The sequence below is a fragment of the Staurois parvus genome, unplaced genomic scaffold (assembly GCF_062004578.1).
Source record: "Staurois parvus isolate SC_StPar_1 unplaced genomic scaffold, SC_StPar_1.0 ptg001432l, whole genome shotgun sequence".
In the NCBI taxonomy this organism is placed as follows: domain Eukaryota; kingdom Metazoa; phylum Chordata; class Amphibia; order Anura; family Ranidae; genus Staurois; species Staurois parvus.
In genome coordinates, this window is record NW_028319228.1 from 9,242,600 (window position 1) to 9,269,753 (window position 27,154).

The 27,154-nt window shown below is 38.2% G+C and overlaps 1 protein-coding gene across 2 annotated transcripts in view; it reads right to left on the reverse strand.

Annotated features, from left to right (window-relative positions):
* Window positions 1-9,670: 9,670 nt before the first annotated feature.
* Window positions 9,671-27,154, reverse strand: part of CNTNAP4 (contactin associated protein family member 4) — a 499,928-nt gene continuing 482,444 nt past the window's right edge. For both annotated transcript variants that reach the window (XM_089662156.1, XM_089662157.1), the window contains 3 exons: window positions 22,803-23,024; window positions 14,466-14,537; window positions 9,671-11,323 (listed from right to left, as the gene is read on the reverse strand). In XM_089662156.1, the coding sequence (XP_089518282.1) occupies window positions 11,124-11,323; window positions 14,466-14,537; window positions 22,803-23,024 (494 nt within the window). In that variant the 3' untranslated portion in view covers window positions 9,671-11,123. The remainder of the gene's footprint in view (window positions 11,324-14,465; window positions 14,538-22,802; window positions 23,025-27,154) is intronic.

A 27,154-nucleotide genomic window follows, 5' to 3' on the forward strand; every position in this document is an offset into this window, starting at 1 on the left:
TCTGGATACATCTTATCATCACTCCCAGAGCAACAGTGCTAATGCTGGTTTATAATCTAATCAGCATTTAGCTCTGGGGAGTTTATTTATTTCTTTTGGTGGTGAATTGCGATCACGGTGATATATATATTTCTTCACAATAAGTTACAGAGTGGAAAATTTTTGGGACTTTACACATAAACATTTTTGTTTATATTGCACTAATAAGTGTTTTTTTGATTGAGTTATTATATAGCACATTCCTATATTTGTTTATATTGGTTAACGTATAGTTATAAAAATATCTATTTACAGTTGCTGATGAAGATTATACATAAACCCCTCATATGTCAACACCATCTAGATCAGTTAAAGCTCTAACTGAGTAACCACTTGCCCTCCTGAGGATTTACCCCCCTTCCTGACCAGGCCATTGTTTGCGTTAAAGCACTGTGTTGCTTTAACTGACAATTATGCGGTCATGCAACACTGTACATAATTTTTGTAATTTTTTCCCACAAATAGAGCTTTCGTTCCGTGGTATTTGATCACCTGGGCATTTTTTATTTTTTGCGCTATAAACAAAAAAACAACATTTTTGACTTATTGCTATAAAACATTTCCAATAAAAAATTTAAAAATCAAATTTCTTCAGAAATTTAGGCCAAAATGTATTCTGCATGTCTTTGCTAAAAAAAATCCCAATATGTGTAAATTAATAGGTTTACATGAAAGTTATAGTTATTTACAAATGGAGGCATAGATACTGGAATTTTTTTTTTTACTAGTAATGGCGGAGATCAGCGACTTATAGTGGAACTGCAGCGGATATTCTGACACTGGGGGGAACTGATTTGGTGTCACTGACATCCCCAGTGACACCAATACAGTGATCAGTACCAAAAAAAAGCACTGACACTGTACTAATGGCACTGTCAGGAAGGGGTTAACATGAGGAGCGCTCAAAGAGTTAACTGTGTGCATGGAGTGTTTTACTTGGGGGTGGTGTCTGTGTGCTGCACTGTAATCACACTGCTCTGGATGGCTGTGCTGTGCAGTGTGCTGGAGTTGACAGGGAGGAGGAATGTTAGTAAACAAAACAGTCCTCCTCCCAATCAGAGATGCTTGGTAATGTAGTGCCTTTTGAAGAGATTTATCAAAAACATAACTTTATTTCAACAGCAGACCAGCCTAGCCGCCTGTTAGGAGTTAAATTTTCTTGGTTGAAATTCAAAGGACCCTCTAGTGAAGACATGCAGATAATGGGTGAAGGGAGCTTTTTCCAGAGACAATAGACTGTTTGACTATCTACAGGTGGCCTAAGACCACAATTCTGAGAAGTTTAAATTGGCGACTATGAGACTAACTAAAAGGTGCATATATCAACAAATACTGTTTGTATATTGGGGTTGGGGAGAATGCATATACAAAAGTTAATTAGACAGTCAAATAAGACCTTGGACCTTCAAACATTGAGTCACCACACAACAAGTGAACAATAGATGAGACCATATTAAAGTCTGAGAAGAGAAAACAAACCTTGGGGAGAATGATGAGCTAACAGTCTTTTCAAACAGTCTTTTCAAACGACCAGGACAACTGTTTGTTTACCCTCTGATGTTTACAATGGACGTAAATAACAGTTTCCTGTGTCAGTCTTAAGACTAAAAGTTAAAGCTTGAAACCTATATTTTTACCCACAAAGACATTAACAGAAAGATACATTATTCCCACTCTTTCTCAAACAAAAATATTCAGCAGAGTTGAGGATGGTATACCACTAAATTGAGTATGAAATGATGAAAAGAAAGATATATGGTGAATTGGTATCAGTTAGAGATTTATATCAGAAAACAAATGCTTGCACACACGTTTGTATTTCAGGGAAATGAATAACTGAATACACATATATCTCCTATGGTTCCTATTTAGAACATTATAGGTATAATCAAATATATATATATCTGGATAAGACGTATATTTTAATACCTGAAATCACCTTGGGTTCTCCCGAGGTGTGAGTCATCATAAATACTCAAATTGTTCTATGAGCCCTGACTGCCACCTAGTGGACAGGTGAGAGATAGCTTAGGTACATACATTTCTCGACCGGCCAATCAAAAAGCCTGTTGGGAGGGTCTTTTAGAACAATAGTTTAGATGGTATAAAAAGCCATGCACCTCATTTAAAAAAAAAAAAACCTCACTAAGAAAAAAACTGACTAAAGAAAAAACCCTGGAGAAAAAAAAAAAACCTGAAAGACTCACTGAAAAATCTCACTGGAGCCAAAGGAAGAAGCTGAAGAAATCTGAAGAGGCTGAAATCCATCCCTGCTGAATAACCACTCTGTCATCCTTTCAAACTTTTAAAAACTTTTTGCTAAACCTCTAAACTCTCTGAATCTATACCATACTACATTTTCCAACCCTACCTATCTATCACTTGCCCTGTGGCCATTATTCTGAAGGCGTTTCCATTGCCAGCTGAATCCACTGGGAAGGTGTCATAGTCCAAGTTCTGGGTGTGGTGAGACTGTCCATTTAATTTTGTATTGTATATTTCATCTGTTGTTTAGTATGATAAGAATTACCTTAGAGTGATAACAACTGCATTGGGTGTTCATATATATATATAGAGAGATCCTGCTAAAATTGTGTGGTGTCAAATTTCAAATTTACATATTTCATAAATTATTAATTTTTATTAGTTAGAGTATAATTTATCAGGGAATATTTTCTCCCATTCCTATGGCCACGTTATGTGAGAAAATGACCTCTGAGATACTCTAAATTATCAGTTATTACTAAATTTAAATTTTAATCTTTATCATCATCAGAAATATTGTAATCTTGTTTATCATTATTTAGAAATACTGTATTGTGTATGATATTGGTATAGTATATCTTTGACCGTGTGTATCAATATCCATTCATCACCAGTCTTTTGCGTTTTGTGTTAATATATATAGAATTTTTGTACATAAATAAATATATATATTTATCTATTATAAGGCAAATTTTGTGTGTATGGTACGAAATCAAACTGGCTAAAAGGATTCAAGGTATAATAATAAGTGGTGATCAAATTATCAAGGTGTCCAAATTATTGGTTCACTAAATATTTGCCGTATTTTAACGGCTGGAGGCACTGTAATATTTCATCTAAGGGAAAGGGACACCGCCCTTTATAAGTAGAATAAACCCTTACATAAACCACCACAGTAATCATGCGGCATCGGCGGGTAATCACCGGCCAGGACCCGGAGATTGACAGCCATGGGCGTGAATGGAAATGCGGAATCATGTATATATATATATATATATATATATATATATATATATATATATATACACACATGATTTTGCACACCCCTGCTGCCCTGTAGCAGTATATCTACTATAGGACAGTGGGAAAGTGGTTAATTACTTCTCACTCATTAAACCAAGGGTTATATGATACACCATTTCCTGTTTTATACAGTAACTGTGTAGACACATAACAAATGTATTGGTCTGATGTAGTTACACTCTAATAAAGTTTGTCTTTTTTTAAATAATAAGTTACACTTTTAAATTTTTCTAACATTGCATTCTTCCCTAACAAAGAAAACCTTTGCAACAGTATAAGGTTATAGGTTTATTGAGTACAATGTAATATCAATATCATTATTTGTGTATTTGTATAATGTTGCTATATATTGTATATTTGTGTGTGCGTGTGTGTATCAGTCTGTCTCTCTGTCTGTGTATTGCAAAGTACTGGCTGGCAGGATCAGAGGAAGATGTTTTTGAGTGTGTGTTTCCTAGTTTTCTCACATACACTGGGTGTTGGGCTCTAGTTCTGTTCTGAGTACTGAAGGCTGGGAATGTGATAAAGCATCCATTCCCAGATCCACAACTTATCTGTAACAAGACCTCATTATTAAATTTGCAGAGATCCTCCTGCGCTCCACAGAACCTAGTGACCAAAGAGTTAGCTGCTACCACCTATTCTCTATACCGCAAGATATGTGTAAACAAAATTATATAATATGGTGAAGCGCTCAACTTAAGAAGTGAAAATTATCTCATACCCAAATCAATGTGCAAACTGAATAATCAATATAAATAAAATAACTAGTGCAATATCCCATATATGAATTATACGTCCCTGGTGGTATAGTGATAAACAACTAATACTTTTTAAACTGTGCAAAGTGATACATATAAACAGAAATCATTAAATAAAATATAAATACAAAAATCAATTGTGATGCCACACTGTGCAAAATCATAAAAGTGTTCAAATGACATCACTCCATGCTGCAATGTGCTCTTCGTGAAAAAATCTTGACGTGACTCCCCTCAATGATAGCCAAAATGCCCCCTCACCTTCCACATTCGACCCTTGCGGGTCACAAAGCTTTATATATATATGTATAATATATCTCTGCCAGGTGTTTTTCTCCTCCACTGCCTCCACCGACCCAATCAAGATCCTCCTCCAGACACTGGGTTCCACTCAAATAACTCCCCTCACAATACGGACTCAGACACAGGGCGCATATGCAAGAAAAAACAGACCTCCATAGTGCAACACTGTTTTAATGCACTCAGAGATATGTATAGAAAATGTACTCACATCTCCACTACCAGAGAGAAGCAGTTCCCCATGTGCTATGGGTATATTCAGGTGTACAAAGATGGCGTCCGAACCCGGAACCGGAAGTACGTCACCCCTATGACCGGAAATACGTTGACGCGTTGAGCCACGATCACGTGGCTTCTTCAAGACCTCATTATTAGTTGCAGCTGACCACAGATTTTTATATACTGTATGTGAGCTAATGCTCTGTGCTCTCCCCTTTGCTGTCTCTGCTGGGGCAGACTTCTGTTGAGTTCAAGGCATATTTTGCATAGACTATTGGGTTTGTTTGCCTTATCACTAAAAGCAGATCCCTCACAGTTCATTGCATGAACTGTGAGCCATGGACAACTGGCAGAGTATGGCTAATAATGGAGCTTTATCAATGTGTCAGCCCCATCCCCATATAATTCAGTTCTCCTAACAGCCTTTTGTCAGTGTGTTGGAGCTGGATGAGATGGGGTCAGCTGATAGAGATATTTCAGAGATAGATGACTGCTGCTTTACCATGCTACCTACCTAGAGCACTGTACAGTGCTATTGTAGCGCTACCCCCAGAGGACCTGCTGAATTGTTTTGCTGATTTCTCTGTACACCTGAAGATGACACACCTCATTCACCTAATAAATTTAAATATTTTTTTAGGCCAAGCATAGCCGAAAACAAGAGGGGATTAGCAGGTGTGCTAATGCAAACAATCTATAAGACAATAATGCTTCTCTGAGAGATATTAATAAACACCTGCAGCATTTTGTCTAACAGTAATTAACAGAACTAATCTGAATTTACCTAGCAACAGTATATAAAGGCAGTCCTAACTTGTTATAACAGTCCCCATTTTGCCACCCTGGCCAGTGAATGATGAAAGAAATGAAAATGTTAGCCGGCACAGTTGGGGCCCTTGAAGAAAGAACAACAGTTCCCAGAAGACAAGAGATTAACTTGTTAAATGTTAGTCTTGTACCAGACCATGGGGCTCACTCCCTAAGTACCTGTATGCTCAGGCATACTCAGTTCAGTTTAATGAACAGGAAAAAAGGACATTAGGCTCACGCTCCTTGTCATGTTTCACATGACTGTCATATTAACTGTCATATGCCTTTAAGTGTTTTTGTGTTTTGTTTCTACTCCTCCCTTTCCTTTTCAGACTCATAGGGTGTTCACAGCATAGCTCATACCATTCCTGGGAGTAGATTATTGGTCTCCAAGTCAAGATTCTGAGCAACAGTCTGTCTCTGGACTTCTTGGAAGTGCTACTTGGTAGCAGTCACCAGTAATGGGGTCCTGGTCTAACTCAGTGGCAGTCTCCAGCAGTAGGGTGTGGGGATCACATTGTAGCAGTCATCTGCAGTGGGAATCCTGTCTCACTTGAAACCACTCACCAGCAGCAGGGTTCCTTATTCCCTTTCTTGCACCTGCTCACCATGCATATTTCTCTCATCTCCCCTTCTGTTCAGCTTCTCCTCTTCCTTTTTTCTGTCCCCACATGCCTGCCCCTTTAGTTTGGCCAGGTTACACTATGTGCAGTGCTGTATAGTGCCACTCCTACAACACAATGAAGTCCAATGGACTACAGAGAGTGTGGTGGGATACAGAGCGTGCTATTCACTGTGCTCATCAGTGCTCCATTACTTTGAATTCCATCATGGTATATACCATACATTGTATTCACAGTGAATAGACCTTCCTTTTTGTCTGTTTCAGTAACCACTTATATTTTTGTTTTTTTGAGCACACCATTAGTTGCTTGCTGCAGGAGGATGCTCAAAAATGCATTTTAACTGATGCTGAGGACTAGAGCACATGTAACATAGAGGAAGGTGACAATCTGTAGTAATGTTCCTGCAGCTGCAGCTTACTGCCATATGGGCTTAAGTGATGAGGATGATGAGGTGGCAGGCCATAGAACTGAAGCTGTCGGTGTGTTATTGCAAGTTGGTGGCGGTGACAGTTTAGTTACATCTGCCCTCTCCACCTTATAGGCCTCATCTGGAGAATCCCCAAAGCCACCAGTACCAGTATTTGTTGACTGCCCAGCTGTTACTGACTGCAGCCTACTTTCTGGACGCTATCTTTGCCTCCTGATTCTGTTACTATGATAGATAGCTGATAGATTATGCTTTCAAGGGCAGACATGAAAATTCTTACAATGTACAAGCCACTTGACTTCTTGGTAAGATGAAAAGAGGTTTCCCAGCTGCCGAACACAGATAGATAGATAGATAGATAGATAGATAGATAGATAGATAGATAGATAGATAGATAGACATATACATAACCAGTTTTTTTAATTCAGTTTCACATTTTTATTAGAAAAGAAAACAAAATGCCATAAAAGACAGTGTTTAATTTTTTACTGAGTAAAATAATTTTCTACAATGAAGTTAAAAATTATATGTGTGGTATTGTTTATCACATTTCAAATAACAATAACCTTATCAAATATAGTCAACTAATGGAGTACTTTTGAGGAATAATCTGCCTGCATTAGCAGTAAATGAATAACCAATAGTTAAATATTTGGGAAACAATATATGGCTTTTACTACTTCATACAGTATGCCATGCTCATAACAGTGTGCAAGTGTTGTTGTTTTTTTTATTTAAAGATTTAAATAATTTTTACTCAAAATAAAATACATTTTCTGTATGAAAGCTAACTCGCCCTTATTCTCAGATATATCAATGTTTCTATCAATTTTTACTAAAAGTAATTTTGATTTTTCTTTTGGTCCCAATGGGATCCAGTTGGATTTTAAGCGGACTGTACAGCTGGCTCAGTGATTCAGAAATTCTTTGTGAAGTATGGTTTCCAATGATGCTATAGATTTCTAAACAATTTGTCACCCAATCCTGACAATGTTGTTGATAGATGAAAGAAAATACCCCTGGCCAATTATACTTTGGAGAATAACTGATTGTCTATGCTGCATTTCAATGTCAATCATTAATCTCCCAAACCAATCTTTTGTCTGAGTAATTAAGGGCACATATAAATAAAGGTCATTTAAATATTCAATGTGAGGGGACCCGGGGATCCCTGAGGGATGAATGGATGGATGGATGGAGGAATGAGCAAGGGCAGAGTCAAACAAGCCGTGTCAGTAGCCGGGGGGTCGGTGAGGTACAAAACAGTGGGCAAAGAATGGTCGGGTCACACGCTGGGTCAATAACAGGAGATCAAATCTAAAGGGGAACATCCAGGAGCAGAGTCAGGCAAGCCAAGGGGTCAGGACAGGAGAAGGCAGCTAGGTCAGACAATCCAGATCAAAGTACTCACAACACAGGTAACAGGATATGCAGAAAGACCATTCGGCAACAAGTGACAGCCCTGGGCACTTTAAATATCGCGCCCTGCGCTGTCATTGGTGCCAATCGCGCATTCACACCCACCAGTACGCATGCGTGAACTCCGTCGTCGCGGTGGACTGAGTCCTAGCGCCCGAATCCCCGCATGAGACGGTCTACTGCGCATGCGTTGGGACCAGCGCCGCGGCAATCTCTGACAAAAGGATAGGAGGGATTACTTTTGCTTTAACTGTTTCCCAAAAAAGTTAAATTCAGCACATGCCTGGAATGATACCTGATACAGTTACTGTTGTGCTTATGGCAATTCTCAAACACACTGTCAAGCCATCAAATAAATGGTGATCAAAGTTGATCACATTTGCAGCACCAGGACAACTGTAGATCAAACAGTGGCTAGGATGGCAACTTCTTTGCGTGAACAGGATAGGATATTTTAATTCAGATTTAAAACATGTTTTAAAGTTTTAAAAACCTCTATCACTTATTTTATTTTAAGATTGACTATACACATAGATGTTATTCAGTTTAATAGATCTATTTTCCTACCTGGTAAATAAACTAGTCATTGAATGTCAGGCAATCTTCTACTTCTGCCCCTTGTTAAAGCCCTACTGAACTACTAGTTTAAATTAGCTAAATACATTGAAGGTATGCAAAGTGTAGAAACGCCTGTCCCCTGCCCACCTGTCACAGAGAATGACCATTGCTTACTTGTCTAAGCAGATGTTTAAAGTGCCCTCTGTGATATGGAGATGGAGCTCTCCAATCAGCAGGAAGCACGATCTTTGTTGAAAGCCAACCCATAGGTCTTATAGAAGACGGGCATATCAGAGCTCTGTAGAGAGACCACTGCTTCCAGACAAAGAGCAAGGTTCCTTTTCTAAACCATGCTGGCAGGGAACATGCTTTTCTTGTCAGGATGTGAGTTCTTTCTAAAGAAAACCAACCATGAGATTCTGCATATCATTTGTTTTGTTGCATCTGGAAATAATTAAGCTGTTTTAAAATGAAAAATAAATTGGGCTTTAAGTATCACAGTGCAGATACTTATCACTATTCAGTGATGCACTAGGAAATAGCAAACCAAATAAACTATTAATAGAATATCTAAACAATGGCATTGTGGGGGAGATTTACTAAAATTGGAGCACTCAGAATCTGGTACAGCTGTGCATGGCAGCCAATCAGCTTCTAACTTCAGCTTGTTCAATTAAGCTTTGTCATTAAAACCTGGAAGCTGATTGGCTTCTATTCACAGTTGCACTAGATTTTGCACCATGTGGTTTTAGTAAATAACCCCCTGTGCGACTAGCATTAACTTTACAGCTCTTCAGTGATGCAAGCCTAACAGTGCAACTGTTTGGATGTCATGCAAAAGAAACTGTCTCAAGATCATTTATGTCATGTGACAGCCTCTCGTACAGCCACCTAAAACATGTTTATAGAGAAGATCTTCCTAAGTAAGTTTAGACAGATGAAAAAAGTGCATAATGTAAAAATTTAAGCCAGCAACAACAGTGTAATACACAAACCTATGATCCCTTTTCAGATGTATTTATTATAACAAATATCAATGAGCAGAACTTTAGACGTAAAGGGGCACTTTTATTTTTTAAACACCAAGAGGGTTGCATTATTGTTCAGAGGTTGTACTTGGATATTTTCCCAGATTATAAGTGTGCTTCACCAAGTTTCTGCACAAAGAAAGAATGGCGGTTTGGTTTAATCAAGTAGAAGTGGCCACAAACAGAGAGCAAATATTGGGCATGAGCAACAACAGATTTATTCTGTTTCCTCTACAGAAATGGAAGGAATCAGCAATCTATCGCAAAAAGAGAGTACAATATGATGCAAATGTCTGAATGCAATAATGAGGGCTTCCAAAACACAGAACTACATGTAATTGTTTTTCTGCTGACCTTTATAAGGGCACAAGCTCACATTACCAGGTACAACTTGATAAAGTACACAGCTAGATTGTTTAGGCCCCTTTATCCTCCAAAATGTGAAATAGCAGAAACAAAATAAAATTATTGAGTCAAGATAAGCTTGTAAAACACCAACAAAAACAACATTTGAAGATGAACTCTGGTCAGACAGCTAAGTGGAAAGTGAGCTGTTCTACCTATCAAAAGATGTGTAAATCAGTTCAGCTGCTTTTGTGATTCCTTAACTTCTGCCATACTGTGCAGCCACAGAGGTGGCACATCTAATTCCTGGTTCAGCTTTGCAGCGTTCTGTGTCTCCTGCCTTCTCACCAAGCAAAGAATTGTCACACACAGGATGCAACAAAACCAAAAATACTTTGGGCATGCAGTGTGGAAGGGGTATGTGAATCACAAAGCTAGATGAACAGTCTTACACATCTTTTGGCAAGTAAACAGTTTTAAATCGAGATGTGGCTTGAGTTGCTTTTTATTTATTATTGTTTATTTATTAAAAATAATGTAAATTTGTGCAAAATTAGTAAATGCATCACAAATAAAATTTAGCTCACTTTATTGAATGGATTTTTAAGAAATAGACATGGATTTTATGTTTTTCTTCTAAATACCTCTATAAATGAATATAGCTTTTTTATGCTGTCTTGATTTCTTCTGGATTAAATAAAGTTGAACAGCCAACTTAAGGATTTGCAGTTTATCATCGAGTTATAGTAACTCCAATGTGTACAAGTTGTAGTTAATTTTTACACAAAGGTACTATTTGATTTGAAGAAACGTTAATATGGAATAAATAATTTAGAGGCATTTCTGGTGATGAACCAGAAAACAAGATCACAATATAAAACACTAAATTACCTCTCCCTTTTGAAGCAAATATTACAGATCAGATTGTACCATAAACAAAAGGTTTCAATCACACAGACATTATAAGAGTTTAAACGTCAGGATAGTCTGAAATTCATAACTCAGTATGGAAATCTGCAGATTTGAAAAGTCACATCAGAACAAACTGGAACTATCAACAACTAAAAAGTGCACAATACAGTGATTGCCATCACCGAGAATGCTTTCGATGCCACCCAAAGGAAGTGGATTTAGAAGGCTCTTTAAACATCACCGTGGCTGATCATATACATTTTAAAACACATCCAGTCCATCATTTGCTTGCAGTGCATGTACAATGATTTGATATTGTTGTTCATCTAGTGCCCCTTGCTTAGCAAGAATGTCTGTCTGTCCCATTGTTTAGCCACACAATGAGAGCGAATTAGAAAAAGTATTCTTTTTGACTTTCATTGATTGTATTTTGCATACTGATTTCAGCTTTCAATGCTGCTGCTGCCTCTACATTGTCCTCGTTTTCTGATTCTTTGGCTTCATTCTTTTTATATGTATTCTTTTGGAGATATATTCTTATTGCTATGCCAGCAATGCATAGCAGAATGAATACAGCAACAGTTATGACACCTGCAGAAATGCAAAAACAGAAAAGAATTTTAAAAGTGCGATTTCAAAAGTCATGGGGGATATATATATATATTAAAATACATTTTAAGATTATTTAATAGCTCCACTGGAAAGGCCACTGCCCCACCATGGGGCTTAAGGATAAAAGAGTTTCAGTTATTCTGAACAAACATTTTACAGGAGTGGGATGCCACAATGGACCTCCTCACAAAAAACTGATTTGCCTGGCTCTTGTGCTTATCCTCAACATTAAAGCAAAACTTTTTTTTTAAATTATAAACATGTTATACTCACCTACTCTGTGCTACACCGAGAGCCTACCTATACATACTATTTCTTTCATGCCAGGCTTAATAGTTCAGAGACCATGCTGTCACTGACAGCTCCCAGCATCTACAAACATTCATGGTTCTGCTCATGTGATCACCATGTCAACTATGTCATGAATAAACTTTGCAGGCTTCACCTAAATGTGAATCTATGTTTCTGTGCAGATTAAAGACAGAGTTTTAAAAAAATTACAAAAAAAGTTTTTTAAATTATATTTTGTCTGTTTGTCAACATATAATAATAATTCTCATCAGGTATATTTTAAATGTTTGAATCAAACAGCCTTATATATCCTTAAAAAAATTAAAATAGATGTTATATACGAAATTGCGAGATACCTCGTAGATGCCTGTTAGCCTCCATTTCCACTGGTTTAGCAAATTTTGGAAAGTCGTGATCATATCGGTATAATTATGTATTTTCACTCAGGAAATTATGCGGCTCAACAAGTGATTGCTCACTTTTTGTTAGCTTTGAATGTATCCTGCTGAAATGCTCTTCCTAAGCATTATTTAGATACATATATATGTTCTACATTTATTGCAAGATATATTGAGCTTATTTCACAATTTGCTTTCGGTAGTTTCCAGCAGCCTATGTCTGAACGAAGCGGCCTATTCATTCCTATATTGCTGTATACTGCAATGTATTGTTAATTGTACTGTATTATGCTGTTTTCTCTGGCTTGTATGTCAGGACTTTTCCAATAAAGCCTTCTTTTGTGAAAAAAAAATTAAATAATTTAGGCAGGCAATGTAAAATCATAGGGTTATTGCCACATGAACTGATACATTCTGACATTGCTATATTTGGTCAGGGGTTCCAACCATCAATGACCTTTGATCATGAAAATTTAAATCTGAAAAGTTTCTTATTTAAAGTGGTTGTACATCTCTGACAATAAATATAAACAAAGCATTCCACTATAGTGTGTACTTGTCTCAATCCAGAGCACCAAGGGGTTTATTTACTAAAGCTGGAAAATGTAAAATCAGGCTCACTTCTGCATAGAAACCAATCAACTTTTAACCTTAGCTTGTTCTAATTTAAGCTTTGGCAATAAAACCTGGAAGCTGATTGGTTTCTATGCTGAGCCAGATTTTGCACTCTCCAGCTTTAGTAAATAAACCTACAAGTGTCATTTCTGTCTGCTGCCTCATTCCTCTGATATCAGTATGAGTCACATCTGACATGTCTTCCTGACATCAAAAGAAAAGAGGTGACAGGGTAGGGAGCTCCTGTACACAGCCTGTGATTAACAGCCTCAGCTCTGTTCCTGTGTGCTGTGTGAAGAGGGGTGTGTCCTTTGCCTCCAATTAACTCTTACTGAACTCTGCAGAGTGTACCTTCAGCTCCCTGCCCCTTGTTTTTCAGAGCGAAAAGATCCCCTATAAATTCTGAACATTGAATGGATGTACAGGACAGATGGCTGCAGATAATCAGGTACAATTTATGTATGAGGATTTGTTTCTTCTCTGTGTATCACCTGAGGCTAGTCACTTCACTGGGTATACAGTACTGTATGTAAGGGTTTACAACCACTTTAAGGATAAAACTTAAAATCAGTAGTATTATGAACAGAACCTGTGGTTCTGTTCATAAATTACAAATAAACATTTTGTACAATAGCAACTTGACAGGTTGCCTTTATTAAGAATGCCACTTCTCCAATCTACTTCTGCAAGACTGCTTGAAGACTCCTGGCTCTGAGTACATTCTCCCAGAGCATGGGAGAATGATTGGTCATTCAGTTCAATAAAGAGGGAGTCTTCAATTTTTAAACAGCATCATCTTATGGTGGCAAGGGGAAAAACATGGATGGTAACAGAGCCAAGCCGTGCAGCTGGAAACAGGATTTATCTTTGGTAGAGTTTACAAATCACATTGGCATTTTTCACAAGCTGCAGGGATATGTATTAATCCATAAAATATAATTAAAATGTAGTTACAATTTAAACTATGGTTTTAAATGTTAAAGCTTCATCCAGAAAAAAAACATTTTAATTTCCACAATGTGAGTTTTTGTTTTAAAGTTTCATATGTAAGCTCTTATTCTCTTTCATTCAAATCCAAGTACAAGAAAAGCTATACAACAGTTCTGTTTCTGTGTGACTGGATATAATCTACACTGCCAACCGCACAGCACTGAGATGTAAGTACATATGCAGCTATATGAACATTGTTTGGAGTGGCTTCATATATCTGTATACTCATGTGTTGTAGCCCCAATGGTTGTTGGGGATCTTCTCATGCGCAGGACCATATATGAAATATTCTTGATAAAGTTCTCCATGGCTATCACAACACCCATTATAATATCATATTGAATCTTGTTCTTTTATTAGCATGCCTATACTTGTTTAGTTGATTATATGTTGTTATTTATACTATACATAAATGTAATTATGAGAATATACAGTACATAGCCATTTGCATGCACTGCCACAGTTACATAAGGACATGTACATATTCTGACTGAACCATTCGGCTGTATACCTTAAATATTGATATTCTGTATATATGATTCAGTAAGTTTAACAGTATTTCATTAGCAGGTATTACTAAGTGTACGATTTTGAGAAAGATGGACTGAACTTCACTGAAACATCAATAATAAAAATGCTGCTGTTATGATCTATCTCCTCTGCAAGAACGTTGAGCGCGTCTATACCTGTTTTGCATTCTGGATTAAAGTCATGCTAGGTAAGACCTATTGTTGTTAAACATTTATAATTGTAATTTTTTAAAGTCTGAAGCAAGCGTATCATTACCTAACCATATAATATATAAAATAAAACATATTTTTTATTACCTCCAACAACAGCAAAACTACTTTTCAACACATTAGTGAGTGGTTCTCCATTATCCATTGGCCTTGAATGATCTGCAGAAGGACACAAAAAAGTATGCAGCCAAAGGAAAAAACTGGTTATTTTTCACAAATTCTGTCTTAATACACAGTCATAATATACTTTAAAGTGGACCTGACTCAAAAATGTAAGATTTGCTAAGTTATAGGGCATTTTTGTCTGGAATTCCTCCTGAAAAATAGTAGTGCACTTTCGGATATGTCAGGATGATTAGAAGGCATAAGCAAAGTTCAGTTTGCTGGATGTTCACTGAACCCAGCAGCAAATCTATGAACCCACAGTGCGCAAACATAAAATTAAACCTTGGAAAGCAACTTGTGTAATTTTTTCTACACTTTTTCAAGTCCAGTGTACAAGCTTTTGTTAAAAAGGGCATGGGTAGCTGGGTACTGCCATAACATGCACAATTCCTGTAAGCAAAATGCCTGAGGGATGCTTGAAACCTGTAAAATAAATTGTGCACCTGTATGATGTACTCCAGCAAAAGTGGACATTAGAAAGTTAAAATCTGTTACCGCTAAATGGGATTCCAAGTCAGCTTTGTTGCGTTTTTAAAAATCGTTGCGGTGGCCCCTTCAGAATCCATACCAGATCCTTATCCAATGGGCAAGGGTCTGGCATGGATGATGAGGAGGACCCCATGCCATTTTATTTTCTTAAAGGGACAGCACACCCTGTTAAAAAGGGTACTGTCTTTTTAAGAAACAATTACATAGTTACATAGTTGCATAACTAGTCTGGCTGAAAAAAAGACAAAGTCCATCTAGTTCAATTATAACAACAAAAAAAGATCCTATACACCTACAGTTGATCCAGAGGAAGGCAAAAAAAACCAGCAAAGCATAAACCAATTTGCTCCCACAGGGGAAAAAGTTCCTTCTTGATTCCCCCCCCCCCCCCCCAAGGCAATCAGATATTCCCTGGATCAACTTTACCTATAAATGTTAGTACCCAGTTATATTATGTGTATCTAGGAAAGAATCCAGGCCCTTTTTACAGCAATCCACTGAGCTGGCCAAAACCAACTCTTGGGGGAGTCTATTCCACATTTTCATAGCTCTTACTGTGAAGAAACCTTTCTGTATTTGGAGATTAAATCTCTTTTCCTCCAGACACAAAGAGTGACCCCTTGTTATTCAGTAAGTTCACTATGTGGATCACCTATGTATTTATACATGTTGATCATATCCCCCTTAAACTCCTCTTCTCAAGAGAATAAATTCAGTTCTTCTTTCCTCATAGCTGAGCTCCTCCATGCCTCTTATCAGTTTGGGTGCCCTTCTCTGCACTTTTTTGTGAATTGGTGCCCAAAACTGAACTGCATATTCCAGATGAGGTTTTATTAATGATTTGTACAGGGGTAATATGATATTCTCTCTCTCTGGAGTCTATACTTCTTTTATTACAAGAGATGATTTTGCTCGCTTTAGAAACTGCAGCTTGGTATTGCATGCCATTATTAAGCTTGTGATCTACCAGAACTCCCAGATCCTTCTCCACCATTGATTCCCCCAGTTGTGCTCCCCATAGTATGTATGATGCATGCAAATTCTTAGCCCCCAAGTGCATAACCTTACATTTATCATCATTAAACCTCATTTGCCACATACAGTGGGGCAAAAAAGTATTTAGTCAGCCACCAATTGTGCAAGTTCTCCCACTTAAAAAGATGAGAGAGGCCTGTAATTGGCATCATAGCTAGACCTCAACTATGAGAGACAAAATGAGAAAAAAAATCCAGACAATCACATTGGCTGATTTGGAAAGAATTTATTTGCAAATTATGGTGGAAAATAAGTATTTGGTCACCTACAAACAAGAAAGATTTCTGGCTCTCACAGACCTGTACTTTCTTCTCTAAGAGGCTCCTCTGTCCTGCACTCATTACCTGTATCAATGGCACCTGTTTGAACTTGATATCAGTATAAAAGGCACCTGTCCACAACCTCAAACAATCACACTCCAAACTCCACTATGGCGAAGACTAAAGAGCTGTCGAAGAACACCAGAAACAAAATTGTAGACCTGCATCAGGCTGGGAAGACTGAATCTGCAATAGGCAAGCAGCGTGGTGTGAACAAATCAACCGTGGGAGCAATAATTAGAAAATGGAAGACATACAAGACCACTGATAATCTCCCTCGATCTGGGGCTCCACGCAAGATCTCACCCGTGAGGTCAAAATGATCACAAGAACGGTGAGCAAAAATCCCAGGACCACACGGGGGGACCTAGTGAATGACCTGCAGAGAGCTGGGACCAACGTAACAAAGGCTACCATCAGTAACACACTACGCCACCAGGAACTCAGATCCTGCAGTGCCAGATGTGTCCCCCTGCTTAAGCCAGTACATGTCCGGGGCTGTCTGAAGTTTGCTAGAGAGCATTTGGATGATCCAGAAGAGGATTGGGAGAATGTCATATGGTCAGATGAAACCAAAATAGAACTGTTTGGTAAAAACACAACTCGTCGTGTTGGGAGGAGAGAGAATGCTGAGTTGCATCCAAAGAACACCATACCTACTGTAAAGCATGGGGGTGGCAACATCATGCTTTGGGGCTGTTTCTCCGCAAAGGGACCAGGACGACTGATCCATGTACAGGACAGAATGAATGGGGTCATGTATCGTGAGATTTTGAGTGCAAACCTCCTTCCATCAGCAAGGGCATTGAAGATGAAACTTGGCTGGGTCTTCCAACATGACAATGATCCCAAACATACCGCCCGGGCAACGAAGGAGTGGCTTCGCATTTCAAGGTCCTGGAGTGGCCTAGCCAGTCTCCAGATCTCAACCCCATAGAGAACCTTTGGAGGGAGTTGAAAGTCCATGTTGCCTAGCGACAGCCCCAAAACATCACTGCTCTAAAGGAGATCTGCATGGAGGAATGGGCCAACATACCGCAACAGTGTGTGCCAACCTTGTGAAGACTTACAGGAAACGTTTGACCTCTGTCATTGCCAACAAAGGATATATAACAAAGTATTGAGATGAACTTTTGATATTGACCAAATACTTATTATCCACCATAATTTGCAAATAAATTCTTTGCAAATCAGCCAATGTGATTATCTGGATTTTTTTTCTCATTTTGTCTATCATAGTTGAGGTCTACCTATGATGCCAATTACAGGCCTCTCTCATCTTTGTAAGTGGGAGAACTTGCACAATTGGTGGCTGACTAAATACTTTTTTGCCCCACTGTAGCTGACCAATTAAACAGTGCATTGAAGTTGGCTTGTAAGTTGGAGACATCCTGCAAGGATGTTATTCCACAGCACAGCTTGGTGTCATTTGCAAAAGCTGAAAAGAGAGGGGGGGAGAGGGAAGAGAGAAAGAGGGGGGGAAGAGTGAGAGAGGAGAGAGAGAGAGGAGAGTAGGAAGAGAGAGAGGGAAGAAAGAGGGAGAGAGAGAGAGGGGAGAGAGAGGGGAGATATATAGAGAGGGAAGACACATATACACACAGTATATATATATATATATATATATAGAGAGAGAGGGGGGTGATAGAGGAAAGATATAGAGGTAAGAGAGAGAGTGAGGAAAGAGAGAGAGAGAGAGAGAGAGAGAGAGAGAGAGAATAGAGAGACAGGTAAGAGAGAGGAGATAGAGAGACAGGGAACATATAGAGAGGGAAGAGAAAGGGGGGAAGAGAAGAGAGACGGGAGATAGAGAGAGAGTGAAGATATAGAGAGAGGAAAGAGAGAGAGAGAAAGAGACAGGGAAGAGAGAAAGAGACAGGGAAGAGACAGAGGGGAAAGAGAGAGAGAAGAGAGAGGGGAAAGAGAGAGAGAAAGAGAGAGTGATGAGAAAGGGGGAAGAGAGAGAGAGAGGAAAGAGAGAGAAGGGGGGAAGAGAGATAGAAGAGAGAGAGAGAGAAAACAGAATAAAAGAGAGAGGAGAGGGGGGGGGAGAGAGAGAGGAGGGAGATGAGAGAGGGGAGAGAGGAGAGAGGAGGGAGGAGGGAGAGAGAGAGGTGGGGGAGGGAGGGGGGAGAGGGGGAGAGAGAGAGGGGGGGGGGGAAGAGAGAAGAGAGGGAGAGAGAGAGATAATAGAGAGATGGAATAAAATGAAAAGAGAGAGGGAAGAGGGAGAAAGAGAGGGAGAGAGAGAAGAGATAGGAGAGAGGGAGAGGAGAGAGAGAGAGAGAGAGAGAGAGAGAGAGAGAGAGAGAGAGAGAGAGAGAGAGAGTCATATATACACACACACACTCATTGAACTATCTCGCTCTCTCATTGGGGGGAGGGGACGCACAATTTTTTTGTTGCCTAGGGCAGCACAAAACCTAAATTCCTCACTGCCTATAAACATAAAAGAGAGAATCTTTTGCCTGATTCCTGTAGACAAAACAATGAAGTTATTCCACCTGCTATGGAAACAGCAGTGAGAGTCCTCCCTCTGAATCCTGTAGACATAACAGTGAAAATCCACCACAAATCAAGCACAACGAGAGTCCTCAACCTAAGTGCTATAGACAAGGTCACAGATCGACTAAATAAAATTTGAAATCTTTGAAGTGATAACAATGAGAAAAATTCAAATACTATGTTAATATTCAGTCCCAAAATGTGAATAATTGGTGCAATGGTGCTGTATCTTTAACGGTGATACTCCATACTGAAATGACAAGTGCTTCACTGTGTTCACACTGGTGCCTCACATAGATGTAAACTCACCGTCATTTCATGACCACCTATCTCTAGGTAAGTCACACTCGCTTTTGGGACTATACCAGTATGCAAACCGGTCCTGATGGCCGATATTCCTTCGCCCTTTTAACCATGGTTGCTGGTAGTAACCAATAACATTCCACTAGGACTGCATCAATGTCAGGATATTCCTCTCCTCCACAGGGAGGAGTTCATATTTTCAGCATAAATTAAAACAAAACCAGACATCCCATAGTGTAAAACTGCATAGAACTTTAATAGAAATTCCACTCACAAAAAAGTGCCTTTCCTGGCACTAGGTGTATCCAGCTTTGTATATTATGAATGGGAATTAAGATGGCAACCGTGTTCCAGCGTACGTTCCAAATACCGAAAGTGACGTCAGCGGAAGTTGCACCATAATCAGTGTACTTCCTGAAGATGATAGGTGGTCATGAAATGACGGTGAGTTTACATCTATGTGGGGCACCAGAGTGAACACAGTGAAGCACTTGTCATTTCAGCATGGAGTATCACAGTTAAAGATACAGCACTTTTGCACCAATTATTCACATGTTGGGACTGAATATTAACATTGTATTTGCATTTTGCTCATTGTTATCACTTCAAAGTTTGCACATTTTATTTAGTCAATCTGTGATCTTAGCGCGGTCCTCCCTCTTATAGACACAACAAAAAAGCCTTTATTTCATTTGTTAATAACTTTGCTATAATTGTAATAAAAGCACTAAAAAAAGGCTGCTCCTAAAGGTGTTTAGTGTTTGCCTGTAGCAGCAGCTAATTTTATCCTATGTGTCCATGCACATTAGATGGTCTAGAATCGTTTTTTCAGCTCAGCGTTTAAAGGCAACAAAAACCATTCTGTTTTGCATTTTTGAAAATGTTTATCTGGCAGAAATAAATGCTAAACACTGCTAAACACTTCGCAAGTACAAAAAACACTCACAGTTTGCATTTTTTTCTGCCAGGAGCACTGGTGTTTTTTTAAAGCCGGTGTGCATGGAGCCTTACAACTTATAAAAAACTTATAAGACATAAACATTTTTTTGTTTGTTTCTTATTTTGTTTATATATTGCATAGGAAATGGAGTATTTTTTTCATTACAATATTGCCAAGAGAAAGCCTTGATAAAAATGAAAAAATGATTTATGTATTATATTGTTATCTTAAGTTATGACATAGGTATCACCAAATCAATAATCCTATTGCTAAAACAAACTATTATCTGGTCCAAATGGGTATACAGGTGCAACAGCTGAACTGTTTAAAATTGTTTTTCAATGAGCATAAATAAAATCTACAGAAGAGGAAATTAAAATTGGACTTTAAAATCAGTCTTTAGTCATTTCTCTTTTCACAGTGTACTCATACTGTATAAGAAGTTTAATGCTGACTGATGACATTAGCAGCCTGGCCTAGTTTCTTTCAAATGTATTTTAAATCCAAGGAAAAAAAATGAAAAGTAATGCATTGTATGTTGTTACTTAAATAGACATGTATTTACTAATTACATTTGATGGCTTCACTGCACTGTGTTTAATGCATAATAATTTGAATCAACAATTCCCACTTTTTCACATTTATATGAAATAAGCAAACTGATCCAAAACTTAGGACTTTTTTTTTAACCTGGCATGGTCATTTATTAGGGCTGGATTCAGACTTGCTTCCAGTCGTGGTACGTTAGGGCAGCTCATTCATTATAAAACTCCCAAGTCAGCACTTGCAATGGTATCCATTAATGATCATTTTTTTCTTTAAGCAGAAAATGTTGCTTAAAGTAAAAATTTCTTAGACCTGTCCATTGCAGCCAGACCTGATCTTAGTCAAAGCCAACTCATTATGAATGGGCTGCTAACACACAGCAATGATACAGTCAGGTCCATAAATATTGGGACATCGACACAATTCTAACATTTTTGGCTCTATACACCACCACAATGGATTTGAAATGAAATGAACAAGATGTGCTTTAACTGCAGACTGTCAGCTTTAATCTAATTTTCATAGATCTAGTGCTCGTTTTCTTTTATGTTTGGATTTTTAATTTGAGGGTATTTACATCCAAATCAGGTGAACGGTGTAGGAATTACAACAGTTTGCATATGTGCCTCCCACTTGTTAAGGGACCAAAAGTAATGGGACAGAATAATAATCATAAATCAACCTTTCACTTTTTAATACTTGGTTGCAAATCCTTTGCAGTCAATTACAGCCTGAAGTCTGGAATGCATAGACATCACCAGACGCTGGGTTTCATCCCTGGTGATGCTCTGCCAGGCCTCTACTGCAACTGTCTTCAGTTCCTGCTTGTTCTTGGGGCATTTTCCCTTCAGTTTTGTCTTCAGCAAGTGAAATGCATGCTCAATCGGATTCAGGTCAGGTGATTGACTTGGCCATTGCTTAACATTCCACTTTTTTCCCTTAAAAAACTCTTTGGTTACTTTTGCAGTATGCTTTGGGTCATTGTCCATCTGCACTGGGTTTGTTTTTTCAGCCTAATGATGGCTTGCTTCACTGATAGTGACAGCTCTTTAGATCTCATCTTGAGAGTTGACAGCAACAGATTCCAAATGCAAATAGCACACTTGAAATGAACACTGGACCTTTTATCTGCTCATTGTAATTGGGATAATGAGGGAATAACACACACCTGGCCAACTTCTCTTTTACATGTTTAGCTTAATTCCCAACTAGATTCTCCGGATAAAATTTTGGGGTGTGGGGCGACCCAAATAAAAAAAAAAAGTTAAAGATTTGATTAGCTGCCTCATTAAATAATGCTAAGCAATATCCTTACTCTCCAAAAATAATTAATAAACATCCACTATCTATTGGCCCTGTAATATACTTTTCATTAAATCATTTCTTTTTATGCTTTTCTGCCTAATTGTAACTTCTTCCAAGAGTTCATAAACCTCTCCTTTTTCCCCTCACTTCTGTTTGTTTGGGACAAGCAGTGCAAGTTAGTTGTGCAGCAAGAGAAGGTGGCTGCATTCTTACCTACAGTTGGATCATAGAGAAAATGAATGTAGCCACCCTATAACAGGATGTCAGATCACAGCAGAAAATATTTTTCTGTTAAGAATATACTGTATACTAGGGTAGACTTTTTTTTAACAGTGTTTGGTGTCACTTTAATGCTTTATCACTTCCTAGGTCTTCGTAACATGAAAACATAGCCTTTTAACTTATCGCCATCATGTATTATCACAAATTATAATTATTTCATTTTTTTACTTTGCTGCTGGAACACACTGGGGTTGATTTACTAAAACTGGAGAGTGCAAAATTTGGTTCAGCTGTGCATGGTAATCAGCTTCTAACTTCAGTTTGTGCATTTAATCTTTGACAAAAAAAATGAAGCTGAGTGGTTTCTATGCAGAGCTGCACCAGGTTTTGCACTCTCCAAGTTTTAGTAAATCAACCCCACTCTGTTTTTGCTATTATTTATAGTTTAATGTGTGCATGCTCCTTTTTATCATAAACATTAAATTTTTACAATGTTTGCTAATTCATAATCTTCATGTATTAAAAGAAATATAATTAGAAAAAGGCACCCCAGCCAACATTTTGCATACACTAATAACTCCATATTAGCCATAGTACCTGCAAATGAATGGGTTGCTTCTCCTGATGTTGCATCTTCACCAGTTAGGGAACCACAGCCAGATTCAGAAACTTGACCCTTTATAATAATCTGAGAGCTATGATTATTTTGGAATGCAATCTTCAGTGGGAAAATATTATTAAATTGCACAGCAGAGAGACATCCAGCGAATCCATTTGCATTGGCTTTCATGGTTTCTTGGTCAATATCGATGTCTTCAGCTGAAAAAACAGTTAGGATTCATGTTTCATTCTACTAGGCTTATAATGTTAACATGAATAACGATAAGCAGTATTTATTTTCAGTGTATTTGATCAAAGCAACTTAGCACAGTGTAATCATTTTTAAAATGCATTCTAGTCAAGCCATTGATAGATTTTACCATTAATTGCGAATAACATGGTTAGATATGTTTTTTTCTGCATCTTCGGCCATTGTAATATAGGATGGATACATGCTAATGTACTCTCAGCTAGCCCTAGTAATGTGTGACCAGTGTGTGCACTATTTAGTCAAGGCTCCCAGGGTTAGTTCCCAAATGGGGCACTTACTTCCTATCCACTATCATTCTCTTAGCTGAAATTCACTGCATAGTGATTGACAGTTGGCAATAATCAGAAGATGGAAGTGTGCAACAGACATCAGATAACAGATATAAGTATTAGATATTGGTGTGGGGGGGATTTGAAATGGTGCAACTCCATTTTTTGCTTCTTTACAATATGCTACCAATTTTACTGTTGACGTAACAGCAATATGGCATCAGTGCTGTAAGCTTAACCACCTCAATATTGCACACTTTTACCCCCTTTCTGCCCAGGCCATTTTTAAGCTTTCATCTCTGTCACACTTTGAATGACAATTACATCACTGTATCTAAATTAAATGTTTATTATTTTTTTGAGACAGATAGGGCTTTATTTTTGTGGCATTTAATCATTTATGTTGTTTTTTTTCTTCATTTTTTTGCTATGTAAATTAAAACAACAAAAACAACAAAAATTTGGAAATAAAAAACATGTTTTTCACATGTTTCTGCTATAAAAAGTCTGCAAATAAATAATCTTTCTACATAAATTTAGGGCAAAATGTATTCTGATACATATCTTTGGTAAACATAACCCACATCAATGTAGACAGACCAAGGTGTTTAGAAAGAGGCATAGTGAGTTTTTTTAAGTTGTAATTTTAGTGAGTGGGTTTATAACCATTTTAAATGTCATTGCAATAGTAAAATGAATGTTGGAAAATATTAATATTAATGAATTAAAAAAATAATAATTTTAAGCACTTGACGCCAATTCATGTACATGCACCTCATTTGAATGTAAGTGGTTACACTGGGATGATGCCTGAAGCTACAGCTTTTTTCAGCCGGTGGCTGGCTTTTATGTAAGAGCTATTCTAGCAGCTAATTAACCACTGGACTTCTCTGACAGAGTAGGGTCAGTGCATGCTGAAGCGCACAGTGCGCAGAATTTGCTGTCTGCAGAGTCAATAGCTAAAAACCTCCAAACTTTGTGTGGCCTTCAGATTAGCACAACAATAGTGTATAGAGAGCTGCATGGAATGGGTTTCCATGGCCAAGAAGCTGCATCCAAGCCTTATATCGCCAAGTGTAATGCAAAGTGTTGGATGCAGTGGTGTAAAGCATGCCACCACTGGACTCTAGAGCAGTGGAGATGTGTTCTCTGTAGTCATGCTGTCTGGCAATCTGCTGGATGTGTCTGGGTTTGGCTTTTGTCAGGAGAATGATACTTGCCTGTCTGCATTGTAACAAGTGTAAAGTTTGGTGGAGGGGGGATTATGGTGTGAGGTTGTTTTTCAGGGGTTGGGCTTGGCCCTTTAGTTCCATAGACATAGACACACTCCTAAACCTTGTGGACAGCCTTCAAAGAAGAGTTGAAGCTGTTATAGTTGCAAACAGTGGGACAACTCAATATCAAACCCTACGGACTAAGACTGGGGTGCCGTTAAAGTTCATGTGTGTGTAAAAGCAGGCTTCCCAATACCTTTGGCATTATAGTGTGTATATATTTTATAAGGGGTTTTAAGTAATTTTCTAGCAAAAAATACTGATTTTGACTTATGTCAGAGAAAGGCCTGGTCTTCGAGTGGATAAGGCTAAGTTCACACTAGCTTTGCTATCAGCCATTAGACAGGTGTTTTGGAAGCATCTTTAATGCTCCTCAAATGCCTATGAAAATTCTACACATGGCAGCACACAGTGCTATTTACACTGAAGCATTAACGTCATGTCGCGGCAAAATTGATGCCTCATGTCAAGTCAGGAAAAGTTGAAGCCTCCCATTCAAGTCTATGGTGACACTCCTCAAATGTCTGATAGGTGTTTGCGGGGCATTTGCAAGGCGTATGGGGAGCATTAATACCATTAAACTTCATTATAGACGTTTGGGGTGCGGTTTTAACGCTTGGCAAACACCTATCAAATGCCTCAAAAATGCGCAGAGCATTTGGGGAGTGTTTGGGGAGCATTTGAGGAGGGTTAAAAATGCTTCCCAAATGCCTGTCTAACACCTGTCAAACGCTATAGGGACGTTTGACAAGAGTTAGAAATTAGTCAAGTGTGAACGAGCCCTAAAGGGAGAGGTCGGGCCACCTGTAGATAAGATTATTTAATTGAATGATTCGTTTTTACTGATTTTATGTTTTGTTTTGTTTCGCTTTCTTTTTTTTTGTTTTAATGTTGTTTAAGTATAGATTTGCTGTGATTAAGTATAATTAGAGCTTTGTCAACAGGTCAAAGATCTTCTTGATTAGCATGTGCTTTTGCAAGTTGCAGATGTAATTAAACTGACATTTTCAGAACATTCTATCCTAGGAATATTTTTTCATTAATGCTCTCTGTCTCTTTTTGCCATATTGTACTTACTTTTCTAAAGAAAAACAGCATCATGCAAGAATAATGTTTGAACATATAGCTCAATAATGGAAATGTGATCATTTTAAGGGTTTTTCTGTATGTTTCAGAAATATTGTAAACACTTTAGTAGAGTTTCAGCAAACATATACACATATTACTAAGGCACACTGCCATCTGTAAATTGAAGAAGATGAATATAAGAGATGAAAGGACATGAATCCATATTTGGTATAATATGTTTTCGTGTTGTCAGTCATAAATAGAAAACCAATAATACTTTGCTAGATGCAGACATTGGCAGGAGAAGATGGTCTGATTATGATGTTATTTAGCATCCTTATGAATCAGAAGGGTCCATTTTTCACTTTCTTCGCCTTACCCTCTCGATGGACACTAGCAGAATAAATGAAAGCCCCTTGCATTTACTCTGCTGCAAATGTATATGAAAGTTTATAGACAGTAAATATATTTAGAGTTTTGCAGTGTGTGAGTGTTCTTCCTTTTATTCAAGTTGTATAAGTTGTAAGACTACATCCTATGATAGTTGACAAGGACTCGCCGGAAGCATGGAGCCTAAAGACTAAAGATTTTCACCAGAGCTTCTGATGGTGACAATGGGGTTTGCTGCTTGCTTGTATCAGGTTGTGCCCCTCAGAATCATGCCACCAAAAGGTGAGCATGTACAAGGAGGCTATGGTAAAGAGACAGGACACTAGAGAATAGTCAGGATCTAACAAAGAGGCTTGGCAGATGGAAAGCAGAGAGTAATCAGACAACACTAAACTAAGCTGGAGATAATAGAGCAGTCAGGTTCAGGCTGGGGTCTTGACAGGTGGCAAGTTGGCAGCTAAGTAGCCAAGAAAGAAGGCAGAAGACAAGGCAGGAGATGGGAGAAGGATCAGGCAATCAAGGTCAACAACAACAGGAGATAGAGGCTTCCGTATTATAGCCCTTTCTCTTAGGTATCTTGTTTGAAGACACAGCAGACTCGTACAAAAACTGGGGCCTAAATACCCTCCAGGCCACTTCCAGGCTCATTAGTGTGCTGCACACATTGGGAAATGTGAACTCTAAGAAAATTTACAAGAAAAATCCTGGGATGTATCAGAGCAGGAAGATCTGAAAGGAAGCTGGAAAATAACAATGCCTGTGCAGAGCTGGACAGAGCCATAAAGAGCATTGCCTAAGCAAAGCAGTACAGAGCCATAATGAACAATGTCTGATCAGAACTGAAAATTAACAATGCCTAGTTAACCTATACTCAAACAGCCAATAAATTCTGACAGGGCTAGAGTTTTCAATAGGAGTACTAGGAAATGCCTCTAAGCCCTACAATCAAAGAGGTATATGATTTCAACCATAGAAAAAGAGACAAAGTTTACTGCTGTATGTCCTGTCACTTTAAAAAGTATGCAGCACATAGGGTGGATGTTGGCGTTAGACTATTCACTAAATGACAATAAGATG